The 19,664-nt window shown below is 44.6% G+C and overlaps 1 protein-coding gene across 4 annotated transcripts in view; it reads right to left on the bottom strand.

The window, feature by feature from the left end:
• The window catches only part of dnm1b (dynamin 1b), a 250,550-nt gene that overhangs the window by 55,253 nt on the left and 175,633 nt on the right, over nt 1–19,664 (bottom strand). For all 4 annotated transcript variants that reach the window (XM_078550078.1, XM_078550074.1, XM_078550075.1 and 1 more), the window contains exons 15-16: nt 5,191–5,300; nt 517–628 (exon numbers count right to left, since the gene is read on the bottom strand). In XM_078550078.1, coding sequence (XP_078406204.1) covers nt 517–628; nt 5,191–5,300 — 222 coding nt within the window. The remainder of the gene's footprint in view (nt 1–516; nt 629–5,190; nt 5,301–19,664) is intronic.

Below are 19,664 nucleotides of genomic sequence, written 5' to 3'. Positions count from 1 at the left end.
AGCAATAGAAAATATGCACAAGTGCTCAGTGATGACTCACTCACTCCCCCATTTTCCCTCCCACCTGACAGGAATCAGCCTAGCGATCACCGTCTTGCCACAGATGCTCTGCGGTGCCACCCACTGGCTGTTTAAACACACTACATCAGCCCACACAGCCAAGATTGGAAACTCTTTTCTTCCTTTTGGATTAATAATGGTGGCACAATTCAAAAGCCTTGGATGTTCTGTTAACAGAGAAAAACGTCTCCAGCTCGGAGAAACTAGGTGCCATCTTATTTTTTTTTCCCTGAGTTCTTCAGACTTTTGGAAAATATCCTAAAAATAAAGATTTTTCAAACATTTTGACATATCAGCATGAGCTTTTATTGTGACTTATCCATTGTAAATGTAAAGACACATATATTGACATATATATATATATAAATACGTGTGTTTACACATATTATGTGTATACACGTTAAATATACACATACACAGACACACAGGTATACACATATATTTGAGGACACATACCCCAACTCTCTCTGGATAGACACCAGCTCTTAGGAATGAAGCCTTCCAGCTATCCACTTCCTCCTGGGTCTCGCAAGCCAACTCCAGCTGCCGGTAATCCTTGTAAACATTCCTGCAGGAAAAGATGAGGGGGAGAAAAAAAAAGAGAGCAGCTACAGATTGGGGGAGATTGGGAGCAGTAAACTAAAATATAGTTAGGAGCCAGCAGTATTGCAGACTGCGAATGCGGAGGGAGTTTCTGGCTGTTACTTCTAATGGCGATTGAGTGAGCGAGCGAGAATGTCCATCTGATGGTCAGGCAGGTTCAAGAAAGATGGTGGTGAACAGAAAAGCAGGCTCTCGTAGGAGCAAAACTATAAGGTCTCACTTCAGACCAACTCAAGCCCATGTAACTCACAGCCAGAACACCCTGGAGCTCTGCCGTTGTCTAAATGCTAAACTTTTTAAGGCAGGTCCAATGTGGAGAAGGTGAGGAGAGCGGGTCTCAGGCTCCTTTTTCCTCCTTATCTCCCTCGGCCTAAAGAGGCCTCAAATCCAAGCCTAATGTTTCTTATTAATGAGATGTGGCTCAAAGTGCAAATCCTCACAGTGCAGGGTTGGGTAGAAATGCATAGTCAATGAGGTGAGTCAACTGACAGCTGTTAGTTGACACTAGACTTGGAACTTAAAAGCTTCTCTATTAAAGGGTCCTAAATTTGGGGGCCTTTGGGTGGGGGGGAGGGGTTCAGTCAGGAAACATCTCAGGAAAGATGTTACAGCAGACAATTTACAGCTGGTTCTGCTCCTTCAATTGACCATTCTGCAATGGAAACTATCAAAGGGTGAAGTTCAGGCTACTATCAATCCATAGAGACATTTAAAAAACATTAAAATCAGACTGTGGTGATACACATCTGTACCAAGGATAGGCCAGATACTTGACATCCTGCAGTCAGAAGGGTGGTCAGGGCAGTGACTGAAGTTTAAACTCTTCAGACATATTACTAAAGAGCTGATATTTTTGCATCTGGATTCCCCAGCCAATAAGAAAAATAAATAATCCTTTTGGCAAGTTATTGGTCAATTTTTGGTACCAAACTGTTTTTGGTGTGCAGGAAATATTTCCTCTTTTTAGGCTTTAATCTTGGGTCTCTTTTTCTTGTGGGCCAATCAGGGAATTCAAAAATGGAGGAAAAAGGTAGCATTCCTATCTGCACAGGGTGTTGGGTTCTAGTCTGGCTGCAGCATTATTACCCTCTCCTCAAAGCCATGGTGCCAGCAATTTTGCACCCAGTCTAGAGAAAGGACTGTCTATAAATCATTTGAAGACTTGTCCTGTATCTATTGGCCATCGGCACCATTTGTCCAACAACCCACAGCTGGGTCACATTAAATTGGGAAGCCATTTTCCTTTCCCCTGCGTAGTGTCGAGCCACATGACTACATGATAAGTGGACTGGGAAACAGCTCGTGTACGCGGCTCACTAAAACCCTAACAACTGGCCCTGTCTTTAGCAAAACCTATTTGAAGCAATTCAACCTAAGCTACTGGGGCCATGACCACCTACCTAATGCTGCTTCTGGGTGCGTGAGAAACAAGAGATATCAGCAACAAAGGACTATCACTGGTCGTAATTAGTAAAGGAAACTGTTGTCTGAAATTGGTGAATGTAATTCTAGTTTAGAATTGAGCACAATTTTGTACGAATGCTGATATGATAAGAGGCACTAGAGCATGTCTACATCATTGTTGCTGCCACAGTAGAACAGTCATCCATGTACTGGTTGTTATACTTTAATTATATTCCCCTTTGCGAGTTTCCTGAGCTGGCATTTCCAAATCTGAGTGGAACCAAGGCTTTCCTGCTTCTTTCACCATGACCCTAAACATTATTGGTCACGTCTAACCTGTTCCTAACCCCCCCCATGCTTAATGGAAATGCTACCATAGAAAGTGCAGAAGGTTGTTATGCCTTGTTAACTTGTGGTTATTTTATTGATGGGCCCTGATGTCCTTAAAAACAAATCCTTGCCCTCTCTAAATTTTGACTGATCATTTCCTGCACAGAACCTTCAGGGCTTTACTTCCTCTGAATTATGGATCCTTCATTGTAAAGACCCTTTGTATCACCATACTTTTTTAACTCTTTGTAGATTCTTCCAGTGAGGTTCAGTATGATGCTTTGTTAGTACCTTCCGTATACTGTGAAAAGTTTAGACCTTCACTTAAAGCATGATTTAAAGAAACTCGTTTTTTTGTCAGATGTACTGACAAGTCTAAATTACAGCTCAGGGTTATAAGGGAGGGAGTAAGAGGCTTAATTTTTCCTCTACATTCCTCTGCACTATATGACACATAAAACTCCTGTTTTTTTTACCTTAAACACAGTTATTCACTGCCCCCCCCCAACTCCCGAAATAAACTAATCCACTCAAATGGTGCAGACAGGAAGTTAACAGGCATTGTGCTAGCTAGCTAAACACAGTACAAAGTGGAGAAAAATCCCCAAGTCCCATGACCTGGGAGCCCTGTTGTAATTTTTCCATCTGTTTTCTAACAGCTTTATTTTTTTCTACTAGTCATTCTCACAATTTCTTTGCTCTCACTCTGCCCACCATTTTATCCCAACTGGATCGCTTGCTCTCACTTCTCACTGCATTTCCTTTTCTAAGCTCCTTTCTGTGGTTCAGTTTTGGTTCCTTTAGTCTCTCCGACCGCTTCTCCGATCCATTCCTCTCAGGATCTCACCTTCTAGTGAAGTGTGGTATGTTTTTTTTTTGAGAGTTTGAGCTACAGCTTGCTCCCAAGTTAGCCGTCGCTGAACTATAACCAGGAGTGAGGTTGCAATCTTGTCCTTCACGCAAGTGATAACCAATAGCAGACAGAAAATCTCGGCTTTTCAATTGCAACTAAATGGCCCTAAAAAGTGGAACTTGTGTTTGCCTACAATATAGTGTGGCACATAATACATCGCAATTATTCAGCATGCTCATCAAGGGCAAAGGCTCATTTCCTGGCCTCAAGGTATCCTGTGTATGGCATGGGCATGGGACCAGGCTCAATATATACCTACCTAACTTTGAGCGGCCCATGGACAGGTGATGTGACTGACAACCTGATAGCAGCAACTTCAGTAAATTGAAATTGTGTAAAATGTGTGTAAATTAGTGGACTAATTTAGGGCAAGGGCATCTACAAGTCACAAAAACCAACTGACAGCTGACACCAGAGCATCTTCTCCTCCAGGCTCCGGTCCCATTGCATCTGAGGACCGTAGGTACGGAGTCATTACAGCTCAGGGCGAGGCCCTTCAGCCCATCAAGTCGAGGCCAGAATGACATGGGTCTGCTGTATATTTCAATGGGTTTGCAATGTTACTCTTGCGTTGGCGGCCTTTGTCCTGATGCCAGCTGGAGCTCACCCACCTCGCTGCAGTCACGGGCCAGGAATTTCGGCCAGTGAGGTGCTGTACAAGGGCCAGGACTTTACGGCCTGTCTCCCTGCCACCGCCAGATGTGACGAGCCATTTCGATCTCCATTCAGCTCGACAGGACCGTACCATCCCGCCAGGGGGTGGGAGGGGCTGTAAAATCCTGGCCAAGGGCTGCAAGTGCTCAGGTCACATCCGCCCGTTGGTGATCTTCAAAACAGTTTTAAAAAGAAGCAGGGTAACACCCGTGTATAAAGAGCACAGGCAGGACTGTATTCAAAACACTTTAAGCATTTGTGTGAGAATCTCACCGACGAGTTTCTACTCCAATGCTTCTTTACCCTCAGCCTCAGAGATCTCACTGCGCTGAAGTCAATGTCCACCCTGTCGTCTACTACTACTGCTAGACTCCAAGTGGCTTTTTGAATTGTAATCTCCCATCCTTTGACACCAAAAAGATGCCCATCAAATTTTTTTTAGCTCTCCAACCATCCTCCCTGATCCAGAATCACCTGAGCAGGGGCTTTAATCACCTCTGCAAAAGTCTAAATATCGGAAGTTTTTGTGGAAAAGCTTCAATTCCTTTTGGGATCCACCACCATCACTGGCATGTTGGATGTCGCAAATTGCAAACTAATTCAAATTGGAAGATTGCAACGAGGTGAGCACAGGCCGAATGGTCTCATCCTACGCCCCAAATCTTTCTATACTTCTAGGTTGAAATAACGCAAATAAGCCCCACTTTGTAGCATCATGTGACATTCAAATACTTCAGGAGCCAACGGAGCCTTTCAGAAATAATTTATCCCTAATCCTGATATTTGCCTGTGAAAACCATTTGCTCACTGGTTTGGATGGAACGCCTTTCTCTCCTTTGTAATTTTCCACGTATCCCATCTCTTCTTGTGTGAACTCCTCTCAACCGGATGTGAGAGCCTCAGGCATGGATCTTCCCAAAGCTCTCAGCAAAATGGCATCACACTGGCTAAAGGTGGCTAACCCCCGTCCCCCAGTCCTTGCAGAAATATACTGTGCAACTCCGAGGAGACGGCATCCAGGGAACCAGCCAAGGACCAGGGCACTTCTCCCAGGGGGTGGAACATGAGGCCTGGCTCAATGGCAGTCCAATTTGTCATTCAATCTGGCCCCTCCGGTAATGGGGAGCCCGATATCCCAGCAAATTAGGCTTTGCCCCTTTTTTATGCTCCTCCCAGTGCAAATGTTTAATCTTCGATGTATAGAGGAACGGATGAAGACAACATACCTCTGTTCTGTGTTGAAGAGAGCGAAGATGTGTTTGCTCGACATAAACCCCTTCTCTATGTCACGCAGCTTCAGGTTGTCAAGTGGCAACATGTATTTCTTCTCTTTCTCCTGTAAGACATGAGTGTTGAGTAATTAAACATCTTACTTTGCTCTACCAGAGGGAAGGGAATAGGAAGGAATAACGTATTTCTCCCTGTGATGAGCACAAAACAACAAATGAAAATTTTATCACAAGTTATTTTATTAAATGCTACAAACTCAGCCAATAAACGGAAACAGGTGTAATGTATTGCACCCCCCCGCCCCCCCCAAAAAACCCCCACCCCCAGGGGCAAGTTCACAGCTACCATTTCCCTCATTGGCCCACAGTCAATGACACCAAAGTTGAAAAGATTAAACGATGAAGATCAAAGGGAATAAAAAAAGGAAATAAAAAATGAAAGAAGGTACATTTATCCAATATGCCTATCACACGATAGTCAATTTGTACACAGCAAGGCTCCAGAAACAACAATGAACAAACAGATTAACCAGCTAATCTGTTTTTAATAATAGAAAAATACTGCGGATGCTGGAAATCAGAAATAAAAACAAAAATTGCTGGGAAAACTCAGCAGGTCTGACAGCATCACTGTCACCGACGCTGTCAGGCCTGCTGAGTTTTTCCAGCAATTTTTGTTTCTGTTTTTAATAATGTTGGCTGAACGATGTCCTTTGGCCAGGGGAATGGGAGAACTCCTGCACTTCTTCAAACAGTGAGGGGGCTTTTACAGCCGACTGAGGGAACAGACACAGCCACATTTAAACTCCAGTCAAAAAGACAGCTCCTCCGACAGTGCGGGTCTCCCTCGGCACTGCTGCTGAAGTATCAGCTTAGGGATTGTGCGCTCGGGTCTTTGGAGTGAAGGACGGGCCCATGGTGTCCTGACTCAGGAGAAGGGGAGCGTGCTACCCCACTGAGGCATCAGCACCAGGGCAGATCATGAAGCAATATTTAGGTTTCAGTTTTTCAAATTCTGTGGGTTTGGGGGTGGAATGGAGGGCGAGACATTACACAGTTTTGAGGTCTTGAGATTAAATGGAGTTTGATTGCGACATGATGCCACAAGTCTTTCAGAATTAATCTTTTTAGCCAAGAAAAGCATGTGAGCAAACATCATCTCCAGTGAACACTTACTAAAAGCACATTCACACACAAATGGTGTCCTCATTTCTCGCCCCTCCAGCCTGGGTATTCTTCCAAGTGACTCGCTATGAGATAAACTTTCATCCAGCAAATCTGTTCGGGGTCAGGACGTTCTCCCTAATGGGTTGAAGATGCTCAAACGGAAAGGATTTTCTGTGTTTATAAGCTGTCCTTTCCAGATGGATTTGATTCGGAAAGCAGGTCAACCCATTGCCAAATCGTGTCATAGGAGAAATTCCATCTTATACCAAATCAGCCCCCTTGGCTTCTAGCACTGAGACTTTTTTTCTGACGCATGAGCCTTAAGCCCCAAGGAGCAGGCCCCAACCTCTTCCGCGGGACCGTCAGGTAAGAGAGGCAGACCTGCAGTCGTCAGAGAGGCAATTAGGCCCACTTAACAAGATAGGCCAGCACCTCCAGAGGCAGCGCAGGCAAATATTAATGCTATCTGAGCCAGCAGATAAGTTTTGCGAATCATAGGCCTGGAAAGATCGTGCAGTGCCTGTCTTTCAGGTGCTACTCAAACTAAAGGCCCCAATATGGCATGCAGGAGACAACTACACAACTCCACAAGTACATGGGCCACCATGTTGGACAAGGACAACAAATTGCCCTTCCTCCACACATCTGAGGCAGGCATTAGGCTATTTGCATGTGAATATAAAGGGGCCTAATGCGTTTTTAAGGACTCTTCCACCACAGCCCCCACCCCCCCAACACCCCTCTCCACTCTTCAAGATTGATTTGCTCTGAGGCTGCCCTAATTCATCGCCGGGATGTGGGTGTGGCAGGCAATTGAGGCTGGCATTAATTGCCCAAGCCTAGTTGCCCTGGGAAGGTGGTGGCAGAACTGATATAACCGAGTGGCTTGCTCGGCCACTTAAGAGTCAATCATGTTGCTGTGGGAATGGAGTCACATATAGGCCAGGTTAGGTTGGGATGGCAAGTTTCCTTCCCTACGTGGCATTAATGAATCAGTCGGGTTTTTTTTACAATCATTCACAGCATCACGGACGCTTTTACTGATACCAACTTTTTAATTTCCAGGTTTTTTATCCCCCCCCCACTGAATTCAAATTCTCAAATTGCCACAGTGAGATTTGAACTCTTGTTCTCTGGCTTCTTGAGCCCGCGCCCATGGATCACCAATCCAATAAAATAACTACTTCACCACCATGCCATGCTTGGCTGTGCTCTCCATAATGGAACTGACTCTTGGCATTTGGGTGAATGACCAGAGGCCTGGTGTACCCCCCCGCAATCAAGTCAATGCACAGAGGGAAAGGCATCCCAAAAAGGGGTCATCCATGGTTCAGCAGGTAGCACTCTCACCTCTGAGGTCGTGGATTTGAGTCCCACTTCAAAGGCTTGAGTACGTTACGGCAATCCAAGGTAGTACCGAGGGAGGGCTGCACTGTCGGAGGTGCTGGCTTTGGAATGAAACACCAAACCGAGGCCCAGTCTGCCCTCTCAGGTTGGTGTCAAAGATACCATTTCAAAGTGAAACAGGGGAATTCTCCCCGGCCTCCCAACCAACATTTATCCCTCAACCAACATCACAAAAGCAGATTATGTAGTCATTATCACTGTGCTGTTTGCAGGGACCAACAAATAGGCTGTCATGTTTCCACCTGACGACACTTCAAGGAGTAGTTCATTGGCTTCACAGCACTTTGGGAAATTGCAAAAGGCACCATATAAATGCAAGTTTTCCTTTAAAAAGTGAGGAAGGTGTTCGCTGAGGCTCAAATGAAATCTAGTCCTTTAATACTTTCTGAGGAAGCTGTAGAGGCCATACAGTTATGTCTTGCTGCCAAACCAGCACACTCTTAACTGCAGGGGTGCAAAAGTTTAAATTTTGCTTTCATCTAGCCAAGTAGCGCACCCTCCACAGACCCTATAACCAGCAGAATAAAAGCTCAAAACTGACACGATTATGACTTATAGCTTAGGTCCAACCAGGCTTTCTCATCTAACTCATGCCATTCTCAAACAAGTTCTTTTTTTTTTAATGTATAATGCACCGCTGAGGTTTAGTCTGGGGATGAAGCAGCTCTTAAACTACATTGAGAATTCCAATTTCCTTCAAAGAGTCTGCCTAATATTAGTACCATCTGTTGTTAATAACCTAACTTACTGAACTGTCTGCGCCGTTTCATTATCAGAACTGCTGATTCCACTAAAACCAAATATTTCCAGCTGCACTATTTTAAGGCACGCACTTAAACAAAACAGTTCGGGGCTGTTTGTAAATGTGGCCTATTTTTTTAATCCGTGCACTTATCCCAGTTTATTCAAGCTCTGTTATAGGAGGGCCTCAGCTGGGCAGCCCATGCACTCCCCTGACTGATTGGGTTTCGAAAGCAGCGTCGCAAACTGCAAAAAGTGTTGTGTGGTGCCGCAGCCCCGGGGTGACGGCAAGATTAATGGCGGAGTTTATTCCATGGTTCCTCACTACGTCAAGGCTGTCAGTGCTCGCGGGTATGGTTCCACTTACAATGGGGGCACCAATTTGGAAACCTGCCAGCAAACGTGTATGCCCCGAAGGGCACAATGGGTCAATTAAAAAAAAAGCGACTGCCTCAGTTAGAGAACAACATAACTAACAATGTCAGAAATAGGAGCTGAAGGAGGCCATTCAGCCCCTTGAACCAGCTCCACCAGTCAATAAAACCATGGCTGATCTTCTACCTTGACTCTGCGTCCTGCCCTTTTTCCCCCATATCCCTTGATTTCCTTAGTGCCCAAAAATACATCAATTTCTGGCTTGAATGTACTCATTGACTGAGCAGCCACAGCTCTCTGGGGTAGAGAACGCCAAAGATTCACAACCCTCTGAGTGAAGAAGTTTCGCCTCATCTCAGTCCTAAATTGCCGACCCCTTATCCTGAGTCTATGACTCCTATTTCTAGCTTCCCCAGCCAGTGGACACAACCTCTCGGCACCTACCCTGTCAAACCCGCTAGGAGTTTTATATGTCAATGTGATCACCATACATTCTCCTAAGCCCCTGAGGGCATAGCCCCATTGAACTCATTCACTAGGAATAGGAGGAGGTTATTCATGCCCTCAGGCCTACTCTTTCATTCAATTAAACCATGGCCAATCTGTACTTCTCAACTCCATTGTCCTGCCTTCGCTTCACATCCCTTAATACCTTGCCCCACATAAAATTATCAATCCCAATCTTGAAAGCTCCAACTATCCACCAGCATCCTCAGCCTTTTTAGGAGAGAGAAATCCAGACACTTTGTGGGAAAAATGCTTCCCGATTTTCCTCCTTGATGACCTACCCTTAATTTTACGATTACCTCCCCCAAGTCTTGATCTCTCTCTGCACCAGAGCGATTAGTTCCTCTCCAGCTACCCTATCGAGTCCCGTTGCCATTTTAAATACCTCTTCTACCCTTCACAACTGCCTGGGGAGAGATCGCAACCAGACAAAAGAAACAAAATAGCAACCAGCGAGACCCAATACTGATAAAGCAACAATTTCCAGTCATAACCCTTGTTAACCTAACAGGAGGGATGTGGGTCTGTCACCTCTGTGGGCCCCAATCACCCTCTCGAGAAGCTGCGAAATAAGTGCACACCAGACTGGGTGTTCTTCAGGGCTAGTTTTCCCCCACGTTTGCGCTCCTGGTACATAACTGGGAAATCGCAGATGCGCTGACCGCCATTTTCAATCCAGGAGGTGCCGCCATTTCCTGAAACGCAAGTATGGGAAGGCAAGACTCCTGACCGACAGCATGGAATTAGAAAATTACTCGCTTCACCTTCAAACGGTTACTAGTGAAATGAGTTATCCAAAAGTTTTATTCCATTGTTAATTAACAATAAATAGAAAACAAAACAGAAAGACATAGTATTTTTCACGACTGCAGAATACACCAAAGCCCCTTTAAGCCAATGAAGTACTTTTGAAGTGTAGTCATTGTTGATTGGAAGCGTGACAACCAAAAAGCACACAGCAGGGTTCTACAAACAGAAATGAAATAAATTACCAGATTATCTGTTTTAGCTGTTAGCTGAGAGAAAAATCTTGGTTGGAAAAATGAGGAGATATCCTCTGTGCTTCTGCAAATAATGCCAGGAGTGGAGGTGGGGGGTGGTGGAAATCTCTCCATCCATCTGAGGTGGCAGCATGATCCTTGGTTTAACAGCTCATCCAAAAGTTGGACAATGTTAAATGAAGGTCTGGAATCCTTCGCCTTGCTGAGCATTTTTTTGATCATTGAAGTAACTGATGTTCAAGCAGAACGGAATATTTCCCTTGTTTTTTCTCCAAAGGAGGTCAGCATCACGCTGTCCCAGGGCAGGAATATAGATCAGTGCTTTCTCTGTTCCACAACTGTACCCTCAAAACAATACCCACTGAAACTCTCACATCCGTGTGGACTGCCTAGTAACTTGTACCATCATAAATTCCCATGTTCCTGACAATATAAACTAGTCACTTGCACCTTTTCACCAGTGGAGGTGCTGCATTCCCACCAATGGGCAGCAGAGTGTGACATGTTTACATAAGCAGTTTCCATTACAAATGCCACCATAGGAGTTGATGATATTAATAAAAAGATTTATGAGCTTAAAATGGGAACTAAGTGACCTTTGTGTACTCTGACCCAATTCCCAGAAAGAAAAACTAGTAAAACTTAGGAAATGACTGGTGCTGGTCTGGACAGGAACTCCTTCTAAGATATACAAGACCAGTTCAGACCAGTACCAGTCATTACCTAAGTTTTACTGGCTTTTTGCTATTGAGTTGTTGATTGCTCTCTCTCCTCACCTCACCTAAAGGCTATGCTTGATGTTGACTCCTGGTGTGACTTCCCATGGGATATCGACAGTAACATCGTTGGGCAGGAAAGAAAATGGATTCATCCAGACAGCCTCCCATTGGATTCCTGACGGTGATTCCAGAACTGATAAGCCGCTGTATCTTTACATTGCAGAAGGAGGCCATTCAGGCCATCAAGTCTGCACCGGCCCTCTGAAAGAGCATTCCACCTAGTCCCACTCCCCTGCCTTATCCCCGTAGCCTTGGCCACAAAGAATTTACCCAGTCCATTTTTAAAAATCTCCCATGACTTTCGGTTTCAGGGGCCTCTGCTGGTAATCTGCCCCGCGATTCCATCACCCTATTACCAGACAAATCAAAAATTAGCTAACCAAGTTTCTCATTTCTCTCAACACTTTGTTCTTCATTCGCTCTGTCTGTGCTCCTCTCATTCAGATCTCTTGTGCATTCACAATCATAATTTCTTCACCATTGGTGGTCGTGCCATCAAGCTCCAAGCTCTGGAATTCCCTCCCTACACCTTTCCGCCTCATTTTCCTCCTTCAAAACACTTCTTAAAACCTACCTCTTTGATCAACACCTTGGCCAAATTATCTCCTTACGTGGCTCGGTGTCATACTTTGTTTTATAATGCTCTCGAGAAGTGGTTTGAGATGTTTCATTATGTTAAAGGTGTAAGATAAACAGAACTTATTGTTGTTAGGATGTTGGCATCGCTAGTAAGGCCAGCATTTATTACACATCCTAACCATCCTCAAGAAGGCGGCGCTAAGCCATCTTCTTGAATCATCAAGCGGATGAGGATTCTACGATTCTATGAAGAACATTAGTGAATCAGATGGATTTTAACAATCCTGCAGTTTCACAATCATTATTAATGAGGCTAGCATTTTATTCCAGATTTATAATTAATTGAGTTTAAATTTCCCCGGCTGCTGTGGTGGGATTTAAACTCATTCCTTCAGAGTATTAATCCAGACCACTGGATTACTAGGACAATAACATTACCACCTTGCTACTGTCCCTCTGTCATCCCCCTGTTCAGACTCTCATGGGAGCTGCCAATTTCATGTCAAATTGTGGGCCAGTTTGTGCTGCCCACTCACACCCACAAGGGAGAGGGTCAAGCTTATTCCTGTTTCACTGCACATTGGATCCCTTACATCCTCCAGAGGAAGGAGAACTTTCACCCTACCATTCTGAGCTGGATTTAAAGCCAGGCCTCAGGGATAAAAGGGGCAATGTGCTAACCCATTCCCCCACGAGCAGACAAGGGAAATACCATTAAATGGGAGAGTTTTACACATTGCACTCACTGTTGGTTTCTGGCCAGTTTGATGCTAATTAAACCAGAGCTGGCAGTCCTTCTCAGAGCAGCTAACAGAATGGCTGGTGTAGGAAATGATCCACAGTGTTTTACACACCAAATTGTGCCATTCCAATATGGACAAGGGCAGCAGATAGGTGGGAACTCCACAACCTGGAAATTCCCCTCCAAACCACTCACCATCCTGACTTGGAAATATATCACCGTTCCTTCACTGTGACTGGATCAAAATCCTCGAACTCCCTTCCTAACAGCACTGTGGGTGCACCTACACTACTTGGACTGCAGCGGTTCAAGAAGGCAGCTCACCACCGCCTTCTCAAGGGCGATTAGGGGTGGGCAATAAATGCTGGCCTAGCCAGCGATGCCCACGCCCTGTGACACCCTGTGAATGAATCATATATTTTTAAAATTCCAATATAATGCTGATCTGAAATGTTGCAGCCATGGTGGGAATTCCCAGCAAAATGGGATTAGGGCAGAGCGAGGAGCCAACTGGGGTCAGGAGATTCCCCACAGCGAGGGCAGCTGAATCAAAGACTGGAAGCAGGAATTCTGTCTGCCCTGCCCTCTCGACCAAGGGAGAGAGGAAAATAAATGTTCTTAAACTGGCACCCGAGAAAAGAGGGTTGGGGAAGATCAGAACCACTCGGACTGTGAGGCGGAGGGAAAGTCTAACTGTGTTGGCGATTAATAAGATGGCAACAGTTATGAGATACTTACTACAAGAACGCTTGGACTGATGAATCTCCATATTGTAATAAACACCTACTGTATAACCTACAACCAGTGCATCCACAGAGGAAACACAGAGTTCCAGGCAATTTTTTTAATGTTCATTCATGGGATGTGGGCATCACTGGCTGGGCCACCATTTATTGCCCATCCCTAATCGCCCTTGAGAAGGTGGTGGTGAGCTGCCTTCTTGAACGCTGCAGTCCATGGTGTAGGTACACCCACAGAGCTGTTGGGAAGGGAGTTCCAAGATTTTGACCCAGCGACAGTGAAGGAACGGCAATATATTTCCAAGTCAGGATGGTGAGTGACTTGGAGGGGAACTTCCAGGTGGTGGAGTTCCCACCTATCTGCTGCCCTTCTTCTAAATGGTAGTTGTTATGGGTTTGGAAGGTGCTGTCTAAGGAGCCTTAGTGAATTCCTGCAGTGCATCTTGTAGATGGTACACACTGCTGCTACTGTTCACCGGTGGTGTAGGGAGTGAACGTTTGTTGCACTCATCCAGGCAAGTGGAGAGTATTCCTTCACACTCCAGTGACAGTGAGGGAATGAGAACACCGGTGGGAGGGAGCAGGTGCGAGAGGGAGAATGAGTGAGCGGGTGTGAGAGGGAGAATGAGAGAGCGGGTGTGAGAGGGAGAATGAGAGAGTGGGTGTGAGAGGAAGAATGAGAGAGCGGGTGTGAGAGGGAGAATGAGAGAGCGGGTGTGAGAGGGAGAATGAGAGAGTAGTTCTAAGTGTGTGGGTATGAGAGCACCTTATGAGACAGGGCTTCAGGCAGAAACCAAGTGATACAATTTGGTAACTAAAAAGATCAAAGAGAACTGCAGTGAGATTAGGTCACATTGATGTGAGTCAAAGAACAAATTTCTCATCAGGTCAAAACTGGAGATCAACAGAAGTTAAAATCTGAAGGAAGTACAGGATAATTCATTCTGACAAGGACAGTCTGCGGGACAATGAGAAAATACAGACTCAGGAGAGAAAGAGAAGCAGGAATTGGAAAACAAAATCCCAGAAATAAACTGAATCAGAAGAAAAAGAAAGGTCAAGAATTTAAAGTACTCATTTTCTTTGGTGGGGGGGGGGGGGGGCTTTAATATTTATTTTATCTAAATTTCTAAATTGCAGCAATTACAATCAGTAACTGAAGGATTTGTCATACCTAGGAGTATACACTTCCTGCTGCCCCGATTTATCAAATGCTGGGAGACCCATACTGAACAAATTCAAAGGTTCTGGAACGCAACGAGGGTGCTGCACATTCTCTGGATCTTCAGGCTGTGTGGCTGTTCTGAGCATCAGTGCATATTTTGCAGAAGTGATTGGTTTCAGAGTCCAACCATGTCATGTAGCTGAACTGCAATGAAGGGTTTTTTTTAAACCCCTTAAGTATTTTATGAACCATTCTTGCAAGTTCCACAAATCTGCAAGGAGAGGGAGGCCATTCGGTCTATCATGCCTGTGCCACTGTTCACCGGTGGTGTAGGGAGTGAATGTTTGTGGATGGGGTGCCATCCAAGAGCTATCCAAATTGTCCCAGTCCCCTGTTCTTTCCCAAGAGCCCTACACATTTTTCCTTTTCAAGTATTTATCGAATTCCCTTTTCAAAGCTCCTGATAAAGCCGCTTCCACTACCCTTTCAGGCGATGCATTCCTGATCATAGCAACTCTCTGCATCAAAAATCATTCTTTTGCCAATTGCCTTAAATCTGTATCCTCTGGTTAACAATCTTTGGTTGCTGGAGGCAGTTTCTCCTTATTTGATTTATTGAAACCCCTCATGATTTTAAATGTTGAATTTCTGACAACTAGTTAATGAAGGAGAAGACCAGAAGTCAATCTCTACAGGGTTTTAGATTTATTCACAAAGTGGAACATAATAAATGTATAGCTTATAACTCTACAATCCACCACCAGTGTTAATTAGTGTCTCTTTACGCTCCACCTCCTTCAGGTACCATGCCCTAAGAGGGCATCGGAGACTTCCATTGGATTGGTCCATGATTATGCTTGAGTAAGTACTGCAGTGGTTTGTCATTACCTTCTGCAGTATGGCTGGCCAGGAAACCCTCCCACTCTTACAACCTGCCATCAGGTGCATTGGAAAGATTTACAGGCTGACTTACAGATTTATAGCCTGTTTGGCCACGTTATGAATGCACCTTCCATGGCCATCAAATCCTGGAGCAGGACTTGAACCCAGAGCTTCTGGCTCAGAACCAGGGATGCGACCATTGCGCCGCAAGGCCTTGACTCTTTATGCTCTTTTGAAATAATCAAATAAACAAATTAGCTAATGATCAACCCCTTAAAGGGGTAATGTAACTAAAACAAAAAACTGTAACTAAAGCATAAACTTTAACTGAAACTTGTCAAATTAAAGTATCATTTCGGTTTCTGATGATGCACTCCAGCCCCTGTGGTGCCCGCCGGTCCTGGGAGGCCTCAATCGTACCAATGGGCACTGCATGCTCCCTCTCCAGGGACAACCGGGTATGTACGTAACCATGGAAGTATCTCTTTATACTCTTTTTCAAACCAATAAACCCATGATATAAACTAATTAACAAATTAACAAAGGTGGCAGCTCCTTAAAAGGGCGTGCCTCTTTATATGTGCACAAGTCATTATCCAATGGGTGACCCCAACTATAGACACTTAACCTTAGCATATACAATTGACATTGAACACCTTTTATCAAATCATCACTTAACCTTCTCTGGTCTAAGGAAAATGATTCCAGCCTCTCCAGTCTCTCCACATAACGGAAGTTATCTCTAGTACCATTCTGTGGTACTGTGTGGCATGCTCGCTCTCCAAGGACAGCCGGACATGGACATGGCCGTGGAAGAGAAGCAGGCAGTTGGGTCAAATGAGCCCCTCAACCACCCACTGCCTGGACCTGTTAATAGTTACCTCAGTCCAACAAGGAGATCTTCCAATAACCCTGCCCCACACCACCATACCCAGCTCACCTCCCGCACCAAGCGGACATCAGTCTCTCTTTATACTTGTTTGAGTAAACTAAATCCAAATGAGCAAATTAACAAATGACCAGTTCCTTAAAGGGGCACTGTAACTAAAACAAAACCAGGACAAACATATTATATTAAAATAACATTTTGGGGGCAAGTTATACGCTCCATCCCCTGCGGCACTCACAGTTGGCAGAAGACCTCAATCATACCAGTGGACACTGCGTGCTCCCTCTCCAAGGGCAACAAGGTAGGTATGTGACCACGGAAGTGTCTCTTTATACTCTTTTTGAAACTAATAAAACTAATCAACAAATTAACAAAGGTGACAACCCTTTAAAGGGGGAAGTGTCTCTTTATACGCTGTGGTTCACCCTGAAATTATACGCTCTTTTTAAAGAACCGTAAATAAATAATGAACTGAAAAGTGGGTGACCACCCCTGGTGTGGGATACTGTAACTTTAAAGGGAAACTTACTAAATCAAATTAAAATGGTGTTCTCGTGGCTGATGGTGCACTCCGGTTGCAGGAGGCCTCAAGCATACCAGTGGACGCAGCAAGCTCCCTCTCCAGGGCCTCCAGGGTGTGTGCGTAACCCTGAAAGTGTCTCCTAATACTCTTTTTGAAACCAATAAACCACTAAAATAAACCAATTAACAAATTAACAAGGGTGACAGCTCCTTAAAGGGGCATGTCTCTTTATATGTGCACCAAGTCAATATCCAATGAGTGCCCCCCAACTGTAGACACTTAATCTTAATAAAAACAATTAACATTGAACACCTTTTATCAAATCACCCCTTAACCTTCTCTGGTCCAAGAAGAATGATTCCAGCTTCTCCACTCTCTCGACATAACGCAAGTTATCTCTAGTGTCAGTCAGGTAAATCTGGGGGACTGTGTAGCATGCAGCTCAGCAAAATGCCAAGTTTGAGCCTCAGCTTACATTCAGGGAGCTGATCTCACCCTGCGTGGCAATGGAGATGACAGAATTTGCTCAGTGCCTTTGGGCTAGGGAGGTGAGGGGCGAGGCAAGGAGCTAGCTGCAGTTTTTTGCTTTTGATCATTTGTGGGTCCTCCTAGTCATGAAGATGATGGACAAAATGGAAAAGAAAGAAAGATTGACTTGTATTTATGGAGCGCCTTTCGCAATTTCAGGGTGAACCACAGCGCTTTGCAGCCAATGAAACACTTGTTAAAGTGCAGCCACCATTGTCATGTAGGAAACACAGCAGCCAATTGGAATACCACAAGCTCCCTCAAATGGCAATGGTTAGCTAATTTGTTTTAATGATGTTGTTTGAGTGATAAATATTGGTCAGCACAACAGGGACAACTCCCCTGTTCTTCTTCAAAATAGTGCCTTGGGATCTTTTATGTTTACTTGAGGGGCCAGACCAGCCCTCGGTTTAATGTCATGTCCCAAAGCAGGTCCTCAAACAGTGCAGCACTCCCTCGGTACTACACTGCAGCGTCAACCTCAATGTATGCTCAAGCCTCTGTATTGGGACTTGACCACACAACCTTATGACTGAAAAGTGAGTGTGCTATCAACTGAGCCATGTCAGGCAAGGGATGGTCACTGCTTTGCCCCCCTGCTTTCAGACAGCCGCCAAGGCTCAACAAGATAGCATTTTTTAGGGAGACTCTGTTCCAAGAATGGAGTCTTGCTTGGCAGGAATGCAAACTGGAGAATCAGACTTGCCCGATTCATTGGACTCCCAAATTTCTGATCATTCAAGACTGAGAGGAGGAGAAATTACTTCACTCAAAGGGTTGTGAATCTTTGGAATTCTCTGCCCCAGGGGGTTGGGAATGCTCCCATCATTGAATACATTTAAGGCTGGGACAGACAGAGTTTTGGTCGCTCATGGAATCAAGGGATATGGGGAACGGGTAGGAAAGTGGAGTTGAAGCCCAAGATCAGACATGATCATACTGAATGGCGAAGCAGGCTCGATGGGCCACTCCTGCTCCTATTTCTTGTGTCTCAATGACCGGGTAATCAGGAATGTCGCAGAACTGGCCCCTAAACAGTGCCTGAACCCCTGGTCCACCATCCTTTCACCTCAGGAGTAAAGTCCCCCTAGGAAACAACCACCCCACTAACGAGCCTCACTCATACACCAAATCAAAACGCTTCCTTGAGTGAGGACAAACCACACACATGGAACCAAATGTTGGGCATGAGTCAGCACTGTCAAGAAAAAGGTGAAAAAATATACTAAAAAAGGACCATCACGAATTTCTTTTGTAGCAGCTATTACAACAAGCTTCCCCCACAAGCAGGAGAGAGTTCACTCAACTTATGTCACATTGCAATTAGGATTCTGTCCTCACAATTAATGCAAATTCATCTCTCTTGGCTACCCTCAACATTTTGTACTTGAGCCATGAGCAGCAAGCAAGACAAAATTTATTTAATGGAAGAAAGAGCCTTATTTGAAAAAAAAAATTCACACAGGAAAGCAGTTAACATATTTTACAGAACTCTGCACATGTTCTGTCTCTCTCTGTCGGTTTGATTTCCTCTAGTCTCCAACTCCAGTAAAGGCTGACCTTGACATAACTGATGCTGGAGTGCTACCTCTGGGGCCCTCTGGAGATTTATGAAAGCACTTACTTTTTTCTTTCCTCTCCCCTCACTTCAGGAAACGAAGGAACTGGAGCCATAAAGGAAATGTCTTATGTGGAAACTCCTTCACTTTCTTCATCAAAATGGTAGGAACGTGTACACAGGGGGCAGACTTACGGGGCCAAACCATATACAAGAATGTCCAAACTGGGTCATGGGTTCAACTCTGGTCCTCAGCAAACCCCGTGGATGTTACTCCTCTATTCCATATAAAGTGTTTGACCAGAGGTTTAAAAACACAGAGAATGGATGCAAAGGATGAGGAAGAGAAAAGCAAGACAGAGGGAGGTGGATGAACAGTGAACGGCAGAAAGATATGCCTTTCTCTTCATGCAATACTGCTTCAATTAATAAAAAGCATCGGTTGTATTTTAAAGCCACCTGGTTATTTGTATCATTTATTATATTTCCTCTACAATAGCCAACATCAAACCAACAGAGGGATAGACTGTGTGCAAAGTTCTGTAAAATATGTTAACTGCTTTCCTGTGGGGTTTTTTTGAAATCCAGTTCCTTCTTCAATCAACCAAATTCCTTTTGTTTGCTGTTTAGAGTGCAGTTGCAAATCTTGAGTGTGGTCAGCAGGAAAAAATTGTATGATGAGTGCAAGACCCTTTAGCAAAGTGACAAAAGTTGAGTGAACTCTCTGCTGTTTGTGGGGGAGTTTGTTGGCACTTAGGAAAGGTCAGTGCTAATATTTTACACATGTGGGAAAGATTCTAACTTCTAGCACCTATAAAACAGAGAGTGAGAGAAAGACAGAAATAGATAGAGACATAGAGAAAGAAAAACAGAATCAGAGAGAAAAGC

This window comes from Cetorhinus maximus, chromosome 10, assembly GCF_964194155.1.
Source record: "Cetorhinus maximus chromosome 10, sCetMax3.hap1.1, whole genome shotgun sequence".
In the NCBI taxonomy this organism is placed as follows: domain Eukaryota; kingdom Metazoa; phylum Chordata; class Chondrichthyes; order Lamniformes; family Cetorhinidae; genus Cetorhinus; species Cetorhinus maximus.
Note: the sequence above shows the minus strand (reverse complement) of the source record. Positions and strands in the feature narration are given on the sequence as shown.